Source organism: Mercurialis annua, linkage group LG1-X (assembly GCF_937616625.2).
Source record: "Mercurialis annua linkage group LG1-X, ddMerAnnu1.2, whole genome shotgun sequence".
Classification (NCBI taxonomy): Eukaryota; Viridiplantae; Streptophyta; class Magnoliopsida; order Malpighiales; family Euphorbiaceae; genus Mercurialis; species Mercurialis annua.
The window spans coordinates 10,328,912-10,347,431 of record NC_065570.1 but is presented as its reverse complement, the minus strand read 5'-3'; the positions used below and the strand labels follow the sequence as shown (position 1 = coordinate 10,347,431).

Below are 18,520 nucleotides of genomic sequence, written 5' to 3'. Positions count from 1 at the left end.
TGTAGCCTTCGACATTTTCAAGTTATCGATTCCGATCCCAAATCTTATTTTCGTGTTTAGAGGCTCATCTAAACTTGAAATCACTCACTGTTTGAGTCATTAGTTATAGAATGTGTTTATCTATTTTTGCAAACATTTTCAGTCAGCATGTCGTCGCCGCATTAGCGATGGCGGCGTGATGCCACGTCAGCAATGATATCATGGGTCACGAAACTAGATCTTCAGTCCAATAATTTTTTTGGTGTTTTCCGCTTTGTTAGGACTCCAAATTAACCCCCATTTGGATCAATGAACTCGTGTCGGCCAGAGGAATAACTTTCATGTTTTGATCAGATCATGAATATAACTGTAATGACAGATAACCGAAAGAGAACTCTATAAATAAGATTTAAAAATATTTCAAACCTTATATATCAATTGTTGTATTGAAAATGTAAAAAGATTGTATAGCTCTAAATGTATATTCAAATTCAACATTAACATGATTAATTAGATAATCATATTAATTTAGTTTAAAACTAATCAGAGGATTTGTAATTAGTGGGTGTGTAGGTATTTAAGACAGAAAATAATAGAATCAATTTCACTTTTACATCCGGTTTAAACTTTGTGCATATAATTAAAATAAAATTTTACTTTTGTCTGCTATGCGTTAATAACCTGTAAGGTTAAATGCTTATTTAGAAGTATTTGCTTTTTACTCGCCATATCGGTCCAGACCTATTCATATACCAGTTATGATTGTAATGTACGTTTACATTTATTTTTTCACTTATTTCCAGTCATTTACAATCCATCACTTATGTCAAGACGTCATATTTGATGAGATTGTTATTTCATTTATAACTTGAATTAATCTACTTGAGATATGCCTGTTAAATCGATATGATTAATAAACCAAGTACAAGAGTTAATTGTGTTCACAAGCCCGATTTAAATGCACGACATCTTATACATCCATAAGTTAGTGAGACGTTTAGTCGGTGAAAAGGCATTCTTAGTTTAGTTAGGTGACAACTCTATTCTCAGGAAAAATCAAAAGATCGTCATAAGTCTAAGCGAATCAGGCTTTCCTGTTGGACCCATCCTCTGCTTACAATTTCGGTTTCATTGAATAATATATATGTAGATAAAAATTACATATAATACTTAAATTATAACATATTAAAAAAAAACACACACACATACATATATATATACATACTCACTCTCTTTCTAATTAACAGGCTGTTTTTTTTTTCCGTCTCAAATGATATCCCCTTTTTATTGTTATTATATAATTTTATATTAAAGGTCTTATTCATTCCTAGTGATATTTCTAAGGCTTAATTGCACCAAAAATCAACAACTTTCGCGTGTTTTTGGTATTTAACATAATATTTTTTTCTTGGCATAAAAAATCATCAAATTTCATTTTTTGACATATTCGTCCACATAACCGTTTTCTTTGAAAAATTAAGCGCAAAACGACGCCGTTTTAGTACAAAACGGCGCCGTTTTACATTCAAAACGGCGCCGTTCCACATCCCGTGGACAAATATGCCAAAATTTGAAAGTTGATGATTTTTTATGCCAAGAAAAAAAAATTATGTTAAATACCAAAAACACGCTATTTTTGAACATGAAATAAATGCCATTTTTAATATCAATGTGAAATGAACCAATAAAAAACTAGACGATTTACATATTATTCATTCTTCTAAAAATTATAAAAGGATAAAAATATTTATAAAATAACAAATTTAACAAATTTAATTATATTTTTCATAATTAATGTGTTTAATTAAATGATTTATTATTTTTGAACTAAGGGAGTATATATTAATAAAATAATATTATTTTAAAGCATGATTTTTCGGTCGGTTTGCTTTCTTCTCAGCTCCCCTATTAAAAAATCAATCGAGTTAAAAAAAAAATCAATAGGGATACAATTGAATATTTGGGAAAAGAAAAGGCACCATTTTAGCCTCAGAGTTTTACATTTGCTTTAGAAAGCTTACACGTATGTACTTCCTGTCACCCGTACAAACTGCTATATGCTCAATTCTAACTAACAAAATGACTCTTCATTTCACTGTTATTAGGGTTTCAAATTCACAACATTTTTCAATCTCAACCAACACCAGTACCAATGATCCAGTCCTTGCTCAAGTTTTCAATACCGGCATTGAAAGTTTCACCGCTGAGATTGATTCATGAGGGAATCAACGGTCCGTATGCAAGCCCAGTTGCTCTTCAGATGATTGATTATGCTCTGTCCTTACACAAGTCTCAGAATTCAGGTTTTGTTTAGGGTTTCCGTTATTTATCAGTAATTGGCATGTATAAATTGCTTACAATTTATTATGTATAAGCAGAGGAATCATATGGTCAAGCTATGCTGGTTTTAGAGCAATGCTTATCCTCTCAGTCAAGTGAAGTTCAAGATATTATCACCCAAAATTCCAAAGGAATGGTCCTACTCGCGATGTCGAACTTATTGTATCAAAGGTTTTCCCTTTACTAATTAGTTCAATTTTGGCAGAGGCCGACCTAGGAAGAGAGCTTATGGTGGATAGTTGCCCACTTTATAATTTCGAATCGTTTGCAAAATATCAGTGTAGAATCGAACACTATAGTTTTATGATTATCACATCAATATTTATAATTTGTCCACTTTAAAATTTATATTTTGCCAAATTTTCTCACTTTATAACTTTCGGTACAATCTTGCCCATCTTATAAAAAAATTCTCGGTCCGCCACTGAATTTAGGTATTACTGAGATGGGATTGTTGTGTGTTGATATTGAACTATATTGTTGTAGAGAAAATTATGATGAAGCTATGGAAAAGCTGAAGAGAATAGAGGATTTAGCGCGTTCGTCTTTGGGAGTTAGAGGTAGGATTTTGATGTTTTTAATTCAAATTTGTTCCTTCATTGGTCGTACTAGGGTGTTTAGGTCGACTTGGCAAAAGGGTATCTTTTAGAGTTTTGATTTTTGTTGCAGTTGCCGCCATGGAAGCTCTTGTTGGACTCAATGTAGAGTTGGGGAATGTAAGCTCTTACAAGTGTTCATTCTGAAGGATTTTAAGCTTTACATTGTTTGTTTATGGAATCTAAAATTTATCTGGAGATTGTTCTCCTTATATAGGATGATGCTTCATCAGTGCTCGCAGATAAATGCTTAGAACTCTTGGAAAAAGATGAACATGATACTGTTGAAGGTGTTGACATTGCTAATGCTCGTGCAAAAGCAGTTAAAGGGCTAGTTGAACTTGTTCGTGGAAACCTTGAATCAGGTACAGCTAAACGCTTGCTGATTTTACTTGCTGGTTGTAAATTTATTGAATATTTTCTGCTTCTGTGCAGCTGAGTCAATATACCAAGAATTCCAGGGAAGTGAAAGTTGTGTTGGTGAGTATCTCTTTTGTTCTTCAGTTCCAGGGTATGCTGTTATAGAATATGCTAATGTTCAGTTCATATACAGCACCTGCTGCTTTATCATATGGAGAATTCTTGCATGCCACACGGAACTTTTCACTGGCCAAGGACTTTTATCAAAAAGTTATCAATGAGTTAGCTGAAAAGAAAGAGTTCACTGATATGCATACCTTAGCAGCTTGTAATATGGCTGCAGAAGAAGTTCGGCTAGCTGCCATCTGTGCCTTGGGGCAGCTTGAGACGCATACAGGGTAATCTTAGAGTTGTTCATATTTGTTTGTAATTTCTGCTAATTTGGTCTTCTGATGCCATACCTACTATTTGCCCAACTTCTGTTTCAGGAAATTTAGTAATGCCGAGGAAACATTGACAAAGGCACTTAATATAGCAGAGCAGCTTTTCGGTGGGTTCCTTTGTAATTTCTTATTTATTTTAATTAACCTGGAAATATTGAAGTCAATTTATGGATGGTATGTCAATAAGTGTCTGGTTTTATTCATATCATGTAGGTTCTCGGCATCCAAAAGTTGGTATAGTTTTGACCTGTCTGGCTCTCATGTTTCGACATAAAGCTGTACAAGAGCATTCAAGCTCTCTGTTAATACAAGAGGTTAGTACTTCAAAAATTGTCCCTTGGTAAGAATTTGGAAATCCTGATTTGTGTTACTATTCTTTACTGCATTACCATCTTCTTTTGTTGCTATATTAGATTTTGTTCATTGGGTTTATGAAATGTGTCTTTAGATTAAGGATGCATGTTTTAGGTTTATTAATCGAGTCTTATGACTAAGCCTGCATATCTTGTTTAAAGGAACTAGTGCTGCAGAATGTTATCTTCTGATGATGCTAGTATGTTTGAATAAGCTTATAGGCCCTCACCCAATTACAGAAGAATGTCGAACGTTACACCCTGGGTCTGTGAAACATGCTTCTGTCTTTCTGTCTCCTGTTTTTTTATGGGTTATACTAGAATGCCAATTTATTGACACAAACTATCAATTAAGTGTGGTGTTTCATAACTATCAATGAGTTGTGTTTATGGTGTATTACATGTCACGTAATGCTTTCTCTGCTTTAAAATGGCTATAACTTTGTATTGTTGCAGGGACTTTATCGGAGAGCAATAGATTTGTTGAAAGCTCCACCACTGGACTCTGAAGGTACTAGAAATTTTTGAATGTCGTAGATCTCCTGTTCAACTAGTATTGTTATAATTTACTGCTTCTGTTTTTCTCTTTTCTGATTTCTAGTCAATGTAATGATGGGAAGTCCATGGAGAGATGTTATTGCCCTTGCAAGAGGTATGGTTTAGTATTCCCGGGTTTTCTAATTCTTTTTGTGAATAGTCTTGTATTGACATTGAATATTTGGATCACTTAGTCCTAGATAAAAACTTTTTACATTAATGGATTTGCATCATTTACCCCTGAAAAGAGGTATGATTAAGCATTCACAGCCTGTTCTATTGCCTTTTGAAATTAGATTTGTTTAAACATCTGAAAGTTGAACCAATTACTCCTACTTAGCCAATTTATCAAATCTTATTACTCCTTTATGTATTCCCTTGATGCGGGGTAGCCCATGAACTTGCGTTAGTTTATCTGCCATTATTTTTACCCTTTGCCTAGGTGGTTGCAACTTGCAAGCAAGACTGACTTGAATTTACTCGAGTGTACGTACTTTCAAGTGTTACAAAATGTGCGGTTTGTGCTAATCTTTGAGGTTTATGCTGATACCATACAGGTGGGTATGCTGAAGCACTTTGTGTTCAACAGAGCAGGAAGAGCGAAGGAGAAAAGATGAAAAGGTGGGCAGACGTGGCATGGAGGAACAGCCACTATTCATTGGCCGATGCGCTGAAACTATCAGAATCCTCCAACAAGTTGCCAGTTATAGATGCTCGAATTGGTAGAGCCATGTAGTTTCTCTGTCTAAGGGGCGACAGCAGTTACAGCATCGATATACAATACCTTGAGAGGATGTGATGGAATATGCTGAACGCGATTCCTTTTTGAAGGTGGCAAAGACGATCAGTTGTGGATTTGACGTACGGAACAAGTTTATGCGAGAGGTTGCACCAGAGGCCTAAAAGCATACAGCCATGGTATTTAATGCTTGATATGGTCTGTTTTACCTTCTGTAAGTTAAGTGCAAACTCCAGAGTTTTGTAATATATACACCCGGTTGTTGCAGAATCTCTTACACTCACAAATAACTTACATTGGCTGCAAGATTGTAGATTTTGCAATAAAAATGTTTTCTTGCATCCTGAAAATGTTTCTAGTATGTTTTTCGGCACCAAGAGAGTCGGAGTTTTAAACAAAAATTTCAGAAATATTTGAATTTGAATGAAGTAAAAGTGTTGCTGTCACAAATAAACAAAGAGATATACATAAGCAGGGTTAATGTTTCAGAGAGGAAGATCAAGGCCTTTCCCTATTTCCACTCCAATCAATTGCAGTATCCCTTTGTTCAATATCTGCAAAATCACAGTTAAATTTTACTGAGAAAACATTTCTAACCCAACTTAACCCCTTTATTATTTGAAATAATCACTATTGTTCCCTCATATTGAATCAAAATTATTATCTTACATAACTAAAATTCCCAAGGGTATCAATTAAACAAAATTAAAATATAAGGAAAAAAAACAATTATTATAGAAATATAGAGGAAAAAATAGTAAGTTTTACATTAATGATATCAATGACCCTTACTAGTTTTAAGTCTAGAATGCTCTCAAATTTGATCGAACGTGATACGACATGTTTAATCAATCTACACCTATGCATTTTGTAAAAAATATGTGATTTTTTATTATTTATTTTATAACGATTGGTGTAGATTAATTGATTGAACATGATCCTAATTCGTTTTTTAGTTGAAACGGAAAGAAAGAAAGAACTGACCAGCTCTACAATGAAAGTCCCGATGAGGCCAATCATACAAGCCCTGGAATTCCATACTTCAGCAGTCTTTGTAAATCCAAGAAATGGTGCTTCAAATTTGGGCTGCACTTTTGGCAGTTCCACCTGCAAAAACCAAACAAACACATCAAATCAAGAAAATCCATAATTTTCTGATTCTTAATCAAGAAAAATTTAAAGAACGAACCCCAGGAGGAAGCTTGGCAGCTCGAACAAATGGCTTGGTGGGGATTATTCTGGTACGTTGAGCAGAATTCTTGTAGAGCGAAACTTGGCGGTTTTGAGGGTTAAATGTTAGAGGTTTGGTAGGAAGTAAAGATGAAGAAATGGAAGGCATAGTCGCCATTTTTAGAGTAACTTGAGCTCTCACAATTCTCTTCTACCTCACACTTGCTTCTATTTCTTTGTTTAGATTATCCTACGCATCCTGCTGTTGGTCCACAATAGTTTTGTGGAGGATATGAATATGACTCTATTATATACACTTTGGTGCTTACCTTTCCATACAATTACCGGTTAATAGAGTAACTTCATCATTATTGTCATTTTCTCCAACTTGTAAGTTTTGGTGCTCCTTGCTCCTCTTTTCTTTTCACTTTTCATTTTTATCGTTTATTAATATTTTTATTATAAAATGCGGGCATTTCAAACGGAAATACCTCTAAATTAATAGCCAAATAAAAAAGGTAAAAGGTATAAAAAAATTCTCCAAGTTTATAAAAACACATAAATTCTTTTAATTTTTTTTGTCCTTTAGGGTCTTAATATTTTTAAATAGTGCAAATAAATTTCCATGTTTAACAAAAATTGTATAAATAACTAAAAACTTTAAGGGGCTACATGAGAAAGAAATAAATTAAAAACTTGTGTTTTTTTTTTTCTAAATCTTAAAAACTTTGCATACATGTGGGCCAAAAAAAGAAAACGCTTCAAAAGTTATTTTCTGAGGAAATTAAACCATTTAACCAACTAAATGAAAATAATTACAAAAATATATGTTGATTTTTTTCATTTACAAAAATCCTAGTTGATTTAATAATATTTATAAAAATACCAAAAAATAAAAAATAATCACAAACATACGATGTATACTGTTGATATAATGTCAGTATACTAATAAACTAAAAGTAAACTAACATTATACCAACATTATACACATCAGAACATACTTAAATTTATTAATATTAAATAAAAAAATTACTAAAATTACATCAAATCGTATACTAAAAAGTAGACTAATAATATACCAAAATTATACTAATAGTATACTAAGAGTATACACATCAAAATATACTGAAATTTTATTAATGTTAGATAAAAATTATACCAACATTATACCACATCGCATACTAAAAATTAGACTAACAATATACTAAAATTATACTAACAATATATAAATTATCTAGTTCATTACCAACTATAGTAAATACATATAAAAAAAAATGTACATGTTATCAATTATAAAATATATTAAAAAATTATTATCGATATACCGAAAGTATACTGAAATTATACCAATAATAAACCGAATACTATTTTTAAATTCTATGGTTTATAGTTTTAATATACCAAAATTATATCATAATTATATCGACATTATACACATCATATTTTTGTATATAATTTTCATCTTTTGGTAGTTTTATAAATAATTTTAAATCAGTCGATATTTTTGTAAATAAACAAAGTTTACAGATACTTTTGTAAATATTTTTAAAATTTTAGATATTTTTATCATAATCCCTTAATTTTTTGGGTTAAGTGACACTTAGCAATCTTTTGACAACTATGACTTATAATTGGTTGAAACCATAAGACATAATATATATCTAAGAGAAAATAATTAAAAATTCTATAACTATTATTAGTTTTATATGTGACTGATATAACTGTAAATAAACCCAATCAAAATTTAAGTTCAAATTTAACTTGTTATATAGGACTAAAGTGGTTAATAATATACTTCTCGAACTCGATTCGAGCTTCGAATACTGAGCTCATATTCAATTTATTTAATTTTTATATAGTATTTACGTTTTGGCTCGGGTTAGTTGATATTCTCTAGAAGCTTAATGAGCCGAGTTTGGCCTCCACTACTAGAAAACAGTCGATTTGCGACAGATTTTAGCGAGTCGCTAAAATCAATTTTTGCGACGGATTTAGCGACGGATTTTGAATCCGTCGCTAAATCCTAAAGAAAATTGGCGGGATGAATCCCGACAATTTGTTTTTCACTTTTAGCGACAGATTTTGTAATCCGTCGCTAAACGTAATACATTTAGCGACAAAATACCACATCCTTCGCTAAATGCTTACTTTTAGCGACAGATTACTAAATCCGTCGCTAAAAGTATTATTTTTATTAAAAAAATTATAATTAAAAAATATATTTATTAAAAAAAATATTTATTAATAAAAACAATATTAATTATAAAACAATTTATTAAAAAATTATTTATTATAATTATTTATTAATAAAATAATTATTTATTTATTATAATTATTTATTTATTATAATTATTTATTTAAAAATAATTAATTATTTATTTTAATTATTTATTTTAATTATTTATTAATAATAATTATTTATTTAAAAATAATTATTTGTAACAAAATTATTATATTAGAATGTGGGAGTAAAGTGTAATAGTAATAAATTGTTGTTTTTATTTAAAATAATTATTAAAAAATAATTTATTTTATTTAAAAATAATTAGTATGAAATAATAATTATTTTATATAATACAGGAGTAAATTGCGGGAGTACCTTTTTGTTATATTTAAATATAATATACATAGATATAAAACAAGAATCTGAGCTGGATAAGCTGGAGTCACGCGCGGTGGAACTACAAAGTTAAAGAGGAGTGGATGGGAGTAATGTGAAGGATGGGTGACCTACTAGGAAGTTGAAAAATTTGCAATATTTGCGGGTCAGTGCGGGTGTGTGTTGTATAGCCGGTGGGTGTGTGACGGTGGTTGACCGTTTAAATAATATTTCATTTTACGATTTTAATTAAAAAATAATTTTTTTTTATAAATTTTTTAAAATCCGTCGCAAAAAAATTTATTCGGTTGCTGCAAAATTGGCGACCGGATATTTAGCGACGGACGTTGTCCGTCGCTAATCCGTCGCTAAACTCGTTTAGCGACGTAATTTAGCCATTTAGCGACGGAAAAATCCGTCGCTAAATGGCTGTTTTTTAGTAGTGGCTCGTTTATTAAGGTGCTAAACTTACCCATTTCATCTGGTTTAGCATCTAAACAAGTTCGAGCTTCCAATTAACTAAAAATTTATAGTCTTTTTTTATTAAAATTACATAGTTTTACTTAATTATATACGAGCGAGTTTAAGAGCTTTTAATCGAGTTCATATATGAGACAATTCACAAATTTATAATTGAGCTCATGTACGTGTTTGTTTGCGAGCTCATATATGAATTAGTTTGTGAAGTTATAATCGAGTCTTCTTGCAAGTTCATGTTTGGAATGTTCATTAATGTAAAGTCAAAATTAATTTGCTTTAATAAATGAACATATACAAACTAGATTTCGAACTCGTTTCTTTAGACTAACAAAGAGGATCGAGACGAGCTTTTATCGAGCCGTCAGGTCTTTTACCTACCCAATAACCGGCATATCATGGAGATTAAGCCAAAACTTAAGACACTAAACCAAAAATAGCTCAATTTGTATTGTTAAAAAATGTATATTCTTTGAAAAGGGAACATTTCAACTAATGATTATTTAAAAGATATGGTAAATTTAGTTTACATTATGATATATTCAAAGAAATAATAGAATAGTATGTTCATATATTCTAAAAGTAAAAATACTGTATTCAAAAATAAATATGGCAGGTAAAAATTTAGCTGCTTTTCGTTGCAATTGAACAATCTTGCGTAAATGTATCGAAACATGAATGCAAATTGCATAACAAGTTAATCTGCTGCAACAGAAACTGCCACTTTGTGGCTGCAAATTAATATTCTGCTGCAGTTTACATGGGTCATACATTATCACCCTTATAGAATTTTGTTTTTTGATGAATCACCCTTATAAAATTAACAAGTACAAATAAATTGTTAGATCATCATCTCGGTAATTCTTTCAATCAAACTTTCTTCTTTTCTCCGTTGATTCGACTACCTTAAAGAGAGACAGATCGACATGGCAATCGTAAACATCAACCCGTTCCGTCAACAATACCGTCACTGGACTTGAAGGACTGCAGCCATTAGATTTTCCCAAGTTGGGAACTAGCTTCTCTTTCATAATGGTATGGCATTTCATAATATCATCCTATAATATATTCAAAAAATATCAGTACTTTGACCTATAATATAATACTCATCTAATTAATATTTTAGTATGTTTTATAATTACCTTGTGATGTTGATTGAAAAATCCTGTAATATAGGAGAGGTTGGTGCTCAACATGTTTGATGGAACTAACTCTTCAAGTGCACACCAGATAGCAGAAACAGCAACTATACTTGGTCGATATTCCACAAAACTGCAATCTACATGTAATTTCATCATCTTTTAACCTTCACAATATTCCAATTTATTTACAGGGAATTGATATGATACCGAGCAATAATTTTAAATAGGCGATAACTTTTAATTGAATTAAAATTAAGGGGGCATCATAAAATATCAAATAGAACCTGATCAAGCGAGTTACATGAATTATTAGGTTTATTTCTTTCATATTTCATCGTTATGGCACTTGAAATACTTGTGTAAACCAAGTTCGGCATGTAGGATTATGAACTATCCATTCATTGTGTAAGACGTGATAATAATATATGATAACCAATCATCAAATACTATATTAATTAATCATATTTTAACTATAAGTAATGTGATATTTAATCATTGTTTATCACATTTATTATTGTCACGTGTTACACGATGAGTCGACGGTTCATAATCCTACTTGGCGAACTTGGTTCACACAAGAATTTCTCGGCTTTTTGGATCATTAAAGATTTATTTCATTAATTTAAGATATTTTGGATACATTTTTTTTATTTTTTCTATTGTCATTACTTACTGTTTAGAGACTATAAAATATAGTATTTAGTTAATTATAGCATTAAATAATACAACACAATTTTTATTTTTCAAACTATACTTTTATTTATTAATATCATTTCACATACCTAGCATAGTTCCAAGAAGCAGCTCAGTGACTCGGGCAACTAATGAATCCTTTTGCAAGTGAGATTTCAGCAAGTCATTGCTCATTATCACCGCCGTCATCTCTAAATAGGAATAAGCAGTAGTAGAAGCAAGGCGCCAGTCTAGTTCCTGTAACACCGTCAATTCCATCCGCTGAACTGTAATCGACTGAAATATATGATCCATCTCCTCCATCTTCATTTATCCACCACAACATATGCACACATGTAAGTAACTCATTTAATGATACACGGAAACGGAAACGGAAACGTAGAAATGAAAATGTATAGAGATAAAAAGTATAAAAAGATATCTTTTACAAAAATAAATCAACTTTGGTGTTTTAAAAGTATTTTTATAAATGGAAAGGAAATGTAAAAATATAAGACTCGAGAAGTTTCAGTACAACATGGTGTAAAATAATTACTAGTCATATATTTGTCACCTGGATTTCGTGCAAGGAAGGAGCAGATGTCTCATTAAACTTTGAGGCAACAGATAAACACGCCACAGACAACAATTCAACCATCCACTTCTTCCAACCCTATATATATATGCAAATTTTGATCAAAATCTGATAAAAATAAGCAGAAAACGAATTCTAATCCAGTGATGGTATATATTCCTTACAAGTGAGTGATTCCGCGATAGAAACCGATCAAGATAGTTAGCTGCATTGAAAATCGTCTCAAATGAGAGATTCAACCGACTCCGAGACTGGCAAAAAATGAATCTTCAGAAACAGAATCATCAAATAATTATGTAAAAATAGGACACTTAGACACAGACACGGCGAAACACTGTGATTTTAAGGTTTCTTATGTAAAAGATGAAGTTTCTAGTCCGAAATGTCAAGTGTCCGAAATATATTCAAAACGGAATACGTTTGATTGAATGAAGTGTTCGTGCTAATAGAAGAGGGGATACATAAAATCACATGAACAATACTCAAGAACACCAACCTTAATAAGCCATCGAATCGCTTCGATTCTAGCAAACAACAAATCCTGAGACTGATCAAGATGAACAAAGTACCCTTGTGAAGGCATGTAAGTGAACTCCTTTTTCAAGCATAAACAAAAAGCTTCCTCACAATCTTCTTTGGCAGTATAAGAAAAACCATCGCCATTATCATTATCATGATTATTATTACAGCAGCAATCAGTGGACAGCAAAACCTCATCACAAAGCAAACTATCCATAAAAAAAGAAACTTAACAGTTACAAAGCTGTACAACTATATATAAACCAAGAGACATGAAAATGGAGAATAAAAGAGAATTAAAAAAGAAGAGAGCAGGCTCATGAAAAGGGGTAAATGCTAATTTGACTGCAGCAGTAACCAATTGCGTGAATGCACGAGGATGATGGGGGAGTAAATAGGTAGTTTTCAGTGTCGGGAATGACCACTGTTTTATTGTAGTTGTAATTGTAGGAGAAGCAGTTGAGTTGGCCAACACAGTACAGCCAAGTTATTTGTGGACCCCTTTATTTCACGTAATTTGTTGCCCATTTTCTTAGCTGGTCATGGACCCACGTTGACACCTCAGCAAACTGCTTTTACTGCTCATTGCCAATAATAATCCTTTTTCATTTCACATAGAGTCAAATTAGGGTCTAATTAGAGTTAAATTATTTAAATGGCAATATTTGCTCATGATGATAATTTTGTGATATTTTTAGGTAGACTCAATATATCACGTTATGTGTGGACTAAGCATATCGCCTAATGATATACCATTAAAATAGTGGTATTACCGTAATTTTATTTGTTCTTTTTTTTTACACATTTGAATAGTAATATTACGATAGTGTCACTATTTTAATGAGGTGTCATAATGTGATAGGCTTAGTACACGGATAACGTGATGAACTGAGTCTAACTGATTTCTCCAATTTTGTTAAAAAACAATTTGACGATATATTTATTTTTTATAAATTTGAAGCAATTGTAAGCATAAAAAGTTAAAAATTATTTTTAGTTAATAATTTAGAAAAAAATGCTTAAATAATTATATTTAGAGCATTATATGCAGAGCGTGTTATAATAGTAAAATTTAAATTACATAATTGTTCTAATATAACAATAATCTAAAATTTTAAGAATTTTAGAGGTATTTTGGGTTTTTAGAATATTTTGGTGAGATGTAACCTGATGTGGAGTTGTGTATGTGTTTTTTTTTTTAAAGTGGAAGCTTAGTAAAGTTAACAATGCTTGGTCAGTTTTTGGACGGAAGAGATTTTGTAAGCGGTGATGCACAATTTGAGGGGTTTTGTGACCGTTTTTAAATTTTAGGGGGCTTCTTATAAAATGGCCCTAAAATCAGGGGTTATTAGTGATTATTAGCCATTCCAGGCTTACAGATACTTAGCAGAAAATGATGTTGTTTTCCAAACGATAGAATAAAGATCAAAATAAGAAACCATTAAAGAACAAAACAGACAAAAACAAACAAAATCTAGATAATACAAGATCTTGAGCAAGAACCCCAACAGATATCTAAGATTAGCAACATAGTACAAATAGTACATGTTCTTCAGAAATAAATATTTGTAACCAGTTCACATTTTTTCACTAAGACCAGTATAATCTTGACAGGATAAGAAGCAGTTCCATGTTATCTGAATATCTTCTCCAATCTTTCAAATAGAACCCGTCTCTGCCAGCAAATTCTTCAGGTTTTCAGAGACGTAGTTCTGTACACGAGTCTCCAGCAAACCTATTCGCTAAAGATGGGAGCAAATCCTGAAATCAGGTAACGGTCTTTCATTTACTGTAACTCATATGTCGAAAAACTAAATCCTGATCGACCCTCATTGGTGGATTTCAGTTCAAGCTTCTGATACGGGCTGCAGGTTAATTTACGTGCATTTCATTAGTTTCTTTCAAAGGCCACACAAATAGAAAATGGCAGCCTAGTATCAAGACCAATTTACTGACTGGAAACATATCCAAACTTTTCAAAGAGCTTATGATCACAAACATTGACATTTTACTTTCTGATGGCTGAGAAGTATACTATGTAAAATGCTACAGAAGCAAGGGAAAAAAGGCCTGAATTACCTGCTATTCGGATCATAATAGAAGCCATTGATGGAGCCATCAGAGGAAGAGAAGCAAACATAATAAAATCCAGCTATGGTTAAGCCACAGTCTGTTCCAACATTCACAAAATATTGCTCTTTCCATCTCTATAAGAGAATCACATAAAAAATTGTAATGTCATTAGCATACCAAACATTAAGATTTTCTCATTCCCATCAAGTGATCAAAGAATGGAGAGTGATTACCATAAATGTGTAAGGATAATTACTCAACTCCAAAGATTTGCCACCATCAGCCTCCACTTGGCCCTAAAATCACACAGGGTGGGACAAGGTCAATCTATTGAGCAGATACTTTTGCATATGCATATGGATATAGGTCACGACTTACCGAAAATGGGGAAAAAGATGAAAACTTTGTCCAATGCCTTATATCATCTTCCGGTCTGTGTTGAGCATATTGTAAATTTTTTAGAAGGAAAAATGCCATTTCAAATCCATATAATATAGTAATCATCACTATCAGCATTAACCATCAATAAAATAGAAATATGATCTAAACTCAGAAACAAAAGAAGACACATACGATGCTTCCCATTTTCCGGTGAAAAACGTATAATTCTTGCCATCGACAATCTCCCCTTCCCAGAAGGTTACTACCTGGCGTGCATACATGTAACCGAAGTAAATTTCAATCGGAAAACAAAATCATATCTACTGAGAAAATATTTAATTGAACTTTTAAAAAGCCCTATATCCCTTTGAAAAATTCTATGGAAATTATGATCCCACCTTTACCATGCTAGCAAGTTCAATGGGAAAAAACATAAAAAAACCACATACCTATTAGACAACCAAAATGGACTCTGATGAAAGAACATAACAAAAAGCAAAAACACATTTCTAATAATAACATCACCCCATTTCCGAGCAAAAATTAAATTCGAGAGAAAGAAGAAAGCTTACTGGTGTATCAGCCATAGGAACATTGAGAGCTTCCATAGTGCCACATAAGTAACCATGATCGCGATCACATCCTTGAATACGAACATTAACTCTCCAAGCTTCCTCCTTCTGCATATTAGACACATTCTGGGTACCAGAAAAGCCCTGATAAAATTACAGATTCACAGTTCCAATTAAAACACAACAAAAAACAACATTTCACAAGCAAAATAGAAGATTTTAATTAATTACTACTATTAATATGGAACCTGTCCAACACTCAACAGAGAACAAAATTGCTGTGGAGTCTGCCCAGAATTTGCACCACCTTTACCAAATTTTAAAAGTATTTTATTTCAGAATCAAATCAAATGAAATTAAATTGGATTTATTCAAATATGTTCACATCAAAATAAAAATAAATTAATTGACAGAATCAAAAACCCTAATTGGAAATGGTAAAAAGTAGAGAATAATACCTGGATGTTGAGAAGGTGCAGAAGTCTCTGCAACTCTCACTGGCATTTTTTCTTTCTTGATGAATTGATTTTTTTTTTACTTCCATTTCCCCACTTGAAGAATTTCTAATTTATATATGTATTTTCCTAATTGAAACGCTGCGTTTGGTGATGATTAACATTAAATTACTAAAAGGTGCTGAAGCGTACTCTAATATGCATTTTGGTCCCTGTTGTTTTCTTTTTACCAAAAGTGCATTATTGAAAAGAACAGCTATCACTTGTCAAACCAATTTGCCAATGAAGTTGGTCAAAACACTCAACTTGGAAAATTCAAGTTGCCAATGAAGTTAGTCCAACGATTGATTCTTAAACAATTTTATAGAAATGATAACATTTTTCTGATATGCAATCTCCCATTACAAGAAAATGATGTTAAATTTGTACGTAGCTCTTATTTTTCTGATCAGAGTTGCCTCCGGAGCCACTACCGGCGGTTTTACCTTCAATGGCAATATAGAACTGCAAGGAGTGGCAGAGGTCTCCACCAATGGTCTTTTCAGGCTAACAAACACCACAGCTTATGCAGTCGGCCACGTGTTTTATGCTCAGCCACTCATCTTCAAGAATTCGTCAACCGGTAAAGCTTTATCCTTCTCCACAACTTTTGTAATAGCCATAGTTGTGGATAAGTCAAGCTTTAACGGCCATGGAATGGCGTTTGTGATAGCTCCGTCGAAGAATATATCTGGAGCGTCAGCTCAACATCTGGGCTTGTTCAACAGTACAAATGATGGAGATCCAAACAATCATATAATCGCCGTAGAGTTTGACAATTTCCGAAACCAAGAGTTCCATGATATTAATGGTAACCATGTCGGCATCGACGTAAATAGCTTAAGATCAGTGAAAGCTGAACCTGCAGGCTATTTCGTAGATGAAACGGGCGAGTTCAAGAATATCAGTCTTGCTAGTGGCGAAAGAATACAGGTTTGGGTAGATTATGATGCTGCAAGAAACCAACTTAATGTTAGTTTATCTCCGATTTTTGTTAGCAAGCCTAATCTGCCACTTTTATCTTTGGATATTGATATTTCTCCCATAATCTTAGACCAGATGTATGTTGGATTTTCTTCTTCCACCGGCCGGCTAGTACAGTCTCATTATGTTCTCGGTTGGAGCTTTCAGGTAGCCGGAAAAGCTCAGCTTGATCTTTCCAAACTTCCATCGCTTTCTAGTGAAGAAGAACAGTCCAAAAGTAATAAGAACAGGGATTTGGCAATCGGATTATCTGTCAGTGGAGTTGTATTATTAGCGGTAATTATAGTCTCTTTGATTCTTGTTTTCAAGAAAAAGAAAGAAAAAGATAAATTCGACGAGGTTTTAGAAGATTGGGAGGTTCAATACGGACCTCATAGATTCGCATACAAAGATCTGTTTGCGGCCACCAAAGGTTTTACTGAGAAGGAGTTGCTTGGAAAAGGGGGTTTCGGCGAGGTTTATCGAGGTGTTCTTCCCGTTTCGAAAATCCAAGTTGCGGTGAAGAAAGTTTCTCATAATTCGAAGCAAGGAATGAAAGAATTTGTAGCTGAGATCGCTACAATTGGGCGCCTCCGACACCCGAACTTGGTTCGACTTCTTGGCTATTGTCGCGGTAAAGGCGAGCTCATTTTGGTCTATGACTATATGCCTAATGCCAGTCTTGATAAGTTCATATATAAGACAGAGGTAACTCTGAGTTGGAATCAAAGATTTAAAATTATTAAAGATGTTGCTTCTGGATTAGCTTATCTTCATGAAGAATGGGTAGAAACTATTGTTCACAGAGATATCAAACCGAGCAATGTGCTATTAGATGGCGAATTTAATGGAAAACTTGGTGATTTCGGGCTTGCAAGAAGCTGTAAACGTGCGCAGGATCCTGAAACTACTCACCTAGCTGGAACATTAGGATACATTGCACCAGAGCTGGCGAAAAATGGCAAAGCAACCCCAAGCACAGATATTTATGCATACGGGGTCTTTTGCCTGGAGGTTGCTTGCGGTAGAAGGCCTGTTGAATCTCGAGCATCTCCGGAAGAGGCGAATTTGGTGGATTGGGTATACAGGCGTTGGAAGGAAGGAAAGATTTTAAGTACAGCGGATTCTAAATTGCAGATGGATTTCGAAGTCGAAGAGGTTGAACTTGTTTTGAAGCTTGGACTACTCTGCTCGCACCCTGTTGCAGAAGTTAGGCCAAGAATATCACAAGTTCTATTGTATCTTAAGGGTATTGCTTCTATCCCTGAAAATTTTGATTTTCAAATTCCGGGACCGGATCAGAAAGGACAGTCTTATAATCCTGCCATTTTGGATTACAGTATAGCTTCATTTACAGTCACTGAATCTCTCAGATCTGTTGGTCGATGAATATAGCTAGTACCACTCCCTGTACTTGCAAGCTAATTTAAATGAAATTATAATCATAAAATATGTTAAAATAATTTTTTTACAAGCTGATCATATGAACAGTTTTATTTCCAAGTAGTAATTGTAC

General features: G+C 32.9%; 5 protein-coding genes across 6 annotated transcripts; 2 read left to right on the top strand and 3 right to left on the bottom strand.

Moving 5' to 3' along the window:
• The first annotated feature begins 2,015 nt into the window (after nucleotides 1-2,015).
• Nucleotides 2,016-5,688, top strand: LOC126664665 (uncharacterized). The gene is made up of 12 exons (XM_050357172.2): nucleotides 2,016-2,282; nucleotides 2,358-2,490; nucleotides 2,806-2,879; nucleotides 2,989-3,035; nucleotides 3,133-3,280; nucleotides 3,351-3,395; nucleotides 3,469-3,673; nucleotides 3,764-3,825; nucleotides 3,932-4,032; nucleotides 4,528-4,582; nucleotides 4,673-4,723; nucleotides 5,166-5,688. The coding sequence occupies exons 1-12, from the start codon at nucleotides 2,132-2,134 to the stop codon at nucleotides 5,342-5,344; spliced, it is 1,251 nt and encodes a 416-aa protein (XP_050213129.1). The 5' UTR covers nucleotides 2,016-2,131; the 3' UTR covers nucleotides 5,345-5,688.
• A 47-nt stretch (nucleotides 5,689-5,735) lies between these two features.
• Nucleotides 5,736-6,784, bottom strand: LOC126664666 (light-harvesting complex-like protein OHP1, chloroplastic). The gene is made up of 3 exons (XM_050357173.2): nucleotides 6,537-6,784; nucleotides 6,332-6,454; nucleotides 5,736-5,901 (listed from the first exon to the last, which is right to left on the bottom strand). The coding sequence occupies exons 1-3, from the start codon at nucleotides 6,693-6,695 to the stop codon at nucleotides 5,833-5,835; spliced, it is 351 nt and encodes a 116-aa protein (XP_050213130.1). The 5' UTR covers nucleotides 6,696-6,784; the 3' UTR covers nucleotides 5,736-5,832.
• A 3,428-nt stretch (nucleotides 6,785-10,212) lies between these two features.
• On the bottom strand, nucleotides 10,213-12,965 carry LOC126665195 (putative cyclin-D7-1). Its single transcript, XM_050357918.2, has 6 exons — nucleotides 12,499-12,965; nucleotides 12,167-12,253; nucleotides 11,982-12,080; nucleotides 11,518-11,731; nucleotides 10,736-10,872; nucleotides 10,213-10,651 (listed from the first exon to the last, which is right to left on the bottom strand). The coding sequence occupies exons 1-6, from the start codon at nucleotides 12,736-12,738 to the stop codon at nucleotides 10,460-10,462; spliced, it is 969 nt and encodes a 322-aa protein (XP_050213875.1). The 5' UTR covers nucleotides 12,739-12,965; the 3' UTR covers nucleotides 10,213-10,459.
• A 1,047-nt stretch (nucleotides 12,966-14,012) lies between these two features.
• LOC126653798 (uncharacterized) lies at nucleotides 14,013-16,114 on the bottom strand. Of its 2 annotated transcripts, none has more exons than XM_050347738.2 (8): nucleotides 16,006-16,114; nucleotides 15,796-15,854; nucleotides 15,548-15,691; nucleotides 15,168-15,241; nucleotides 14,973-15,027; nucleotides 14,828-14,890; nucleotides 14,601-14,728; nucleotides 14,013-14,386 (listed from the first exon to the last, which is right to left on the bottom strand). In XM_050347738.2, exons 1-8 carry the CDS (start codon nucleotides 16,049-16,051, stop codon nucleotides 14,308-14,310), a joined length of 648 nt encoding a protein of 215 aa, XP_050203695.1. In that variant the 5' UTR covers nucleotides 16,052-16,114; the 3' UTR covers nucleotides 14,013-14,307. The 2 variants fall into 2 exon arrangements, with proteins under 2 accessions (XP_050203695.1, XP_050203703.1); XM_050347746.2 differs by having other exon boundaries at nucleotides 14,013-14,282.
• A 166-nt stretch (nucleotides 16,115-16,280) lies between these two features.
• LOC126653787 (L-type lectin-domain containing receptor kinase V.9-like) lies at nucleotides 16,281-18,507 on the top strand. The gene has a single exon (XM_050347728.2). The coding sequence runs from the start codon at nucleotides 16,414-16,416 to the stop codon at nucleotides 18,391-18,393; it is 1,980 nt and encodes a 659-aa protein (XP_050203685.1). The 5' UTR covers nucleotides 16,281-16,413; the 3' UTR covers nucleotides 18,394-18,507.
• The last annotated feature ends 13 nt before the right edge of the window (nucleotides 18,508-18,520 follow it).

Bases quoted from the DNA above. Each gene is read 5' to 3' on its own strand.
- LOC126664665 (XM_050357172.2), top strand. From the start codon at position 2,132: ATGATCCAGTCCTTGCTCAAGTTTTCAATACCGGCATTGAAAGTTTCA. The intron at 2,491-2,805 runs GTTTTCCCTTTA...ATATTGTTGTAG, and splicing joins TCGAACTTATTGTATCAAAG to AGAAAATTATGATGAAGCTA. The intron at 3,281-3,350 runs GTACAGCTAAAC...GCTTCTGTGCAG, and splicing joins TCGTGGAAACCTTGAATCAG to CTGAGTCAATATACCAAGAA.
- LOC126664666 (XM_050357173.2), bottom strand. From the start codon at position 6,695: ATGGCGACTATGCCTTCCATTTCTTCATCTTTACTTCCTACCAAACCT. The intron at 6,455-6,536 runs GTTCGTTCTTTA...TGGTTTTTGCAG, and splicing joins CTGCCAAGCTTCCTCCTGGG to GTGGAACTGCCAAAAGTGCA. The intron at 5,902-6,331 runs GTCAGTTCTTTC...GTGATTTTGCAG, and splicing joins GGACTTTCATTGTAGAGCTG to ATATTGAACAAAGGGATACT.
- LOC126665195 (XM_050357918.2), bottom strand. From the start codon at position 12,738: ATGGATAGTTTGCTTTGTGATGAGGTTTTGCTGTCCACTGATTGCTGC. The intron at 12,081-12,166 runs GTAAGGAATATA...ATATATATATAG, and splicing joins TATCGCGGAATCACTCACTT to GGTTGGAAGAAGTGGATGGT. The intron at 10,652-10,735 runs GTAATTATAAAA...AATATATTATAG, and splicing joins TTTTCAATCAACATCACAAG to GATGATATTATGAAATGCCA.
- LOC126653798 (XM_050347738.2), bottom strand. From the start codon at position 16,051: ATGCCAGTGAGAGTTGCAGAGACTTCTGCACCTTCTCAACATCCAG. The intron at 15,855-16,005 runs GTATTATTCTCT...AATTTGGTAAAG, and splicing joins TGCACCTTCTCAACATCCAG to GTGGTGCAAATTCTGGGCAG. The intron at 15,242-15,547 runs GTAAGCTTTCTT...TATGCACGCCAG, and splicing joins TTCCTATGGCTGATACACCA to GTAGTAACCTTCTGGGAAGG.
- LOC126653787 (XM_050347728.2), top strand. From the start codon at position 16,414: ATGATGTTAAATTTGTACGTAGCTCTTATTTTTCTGATCAGAGTTGCC.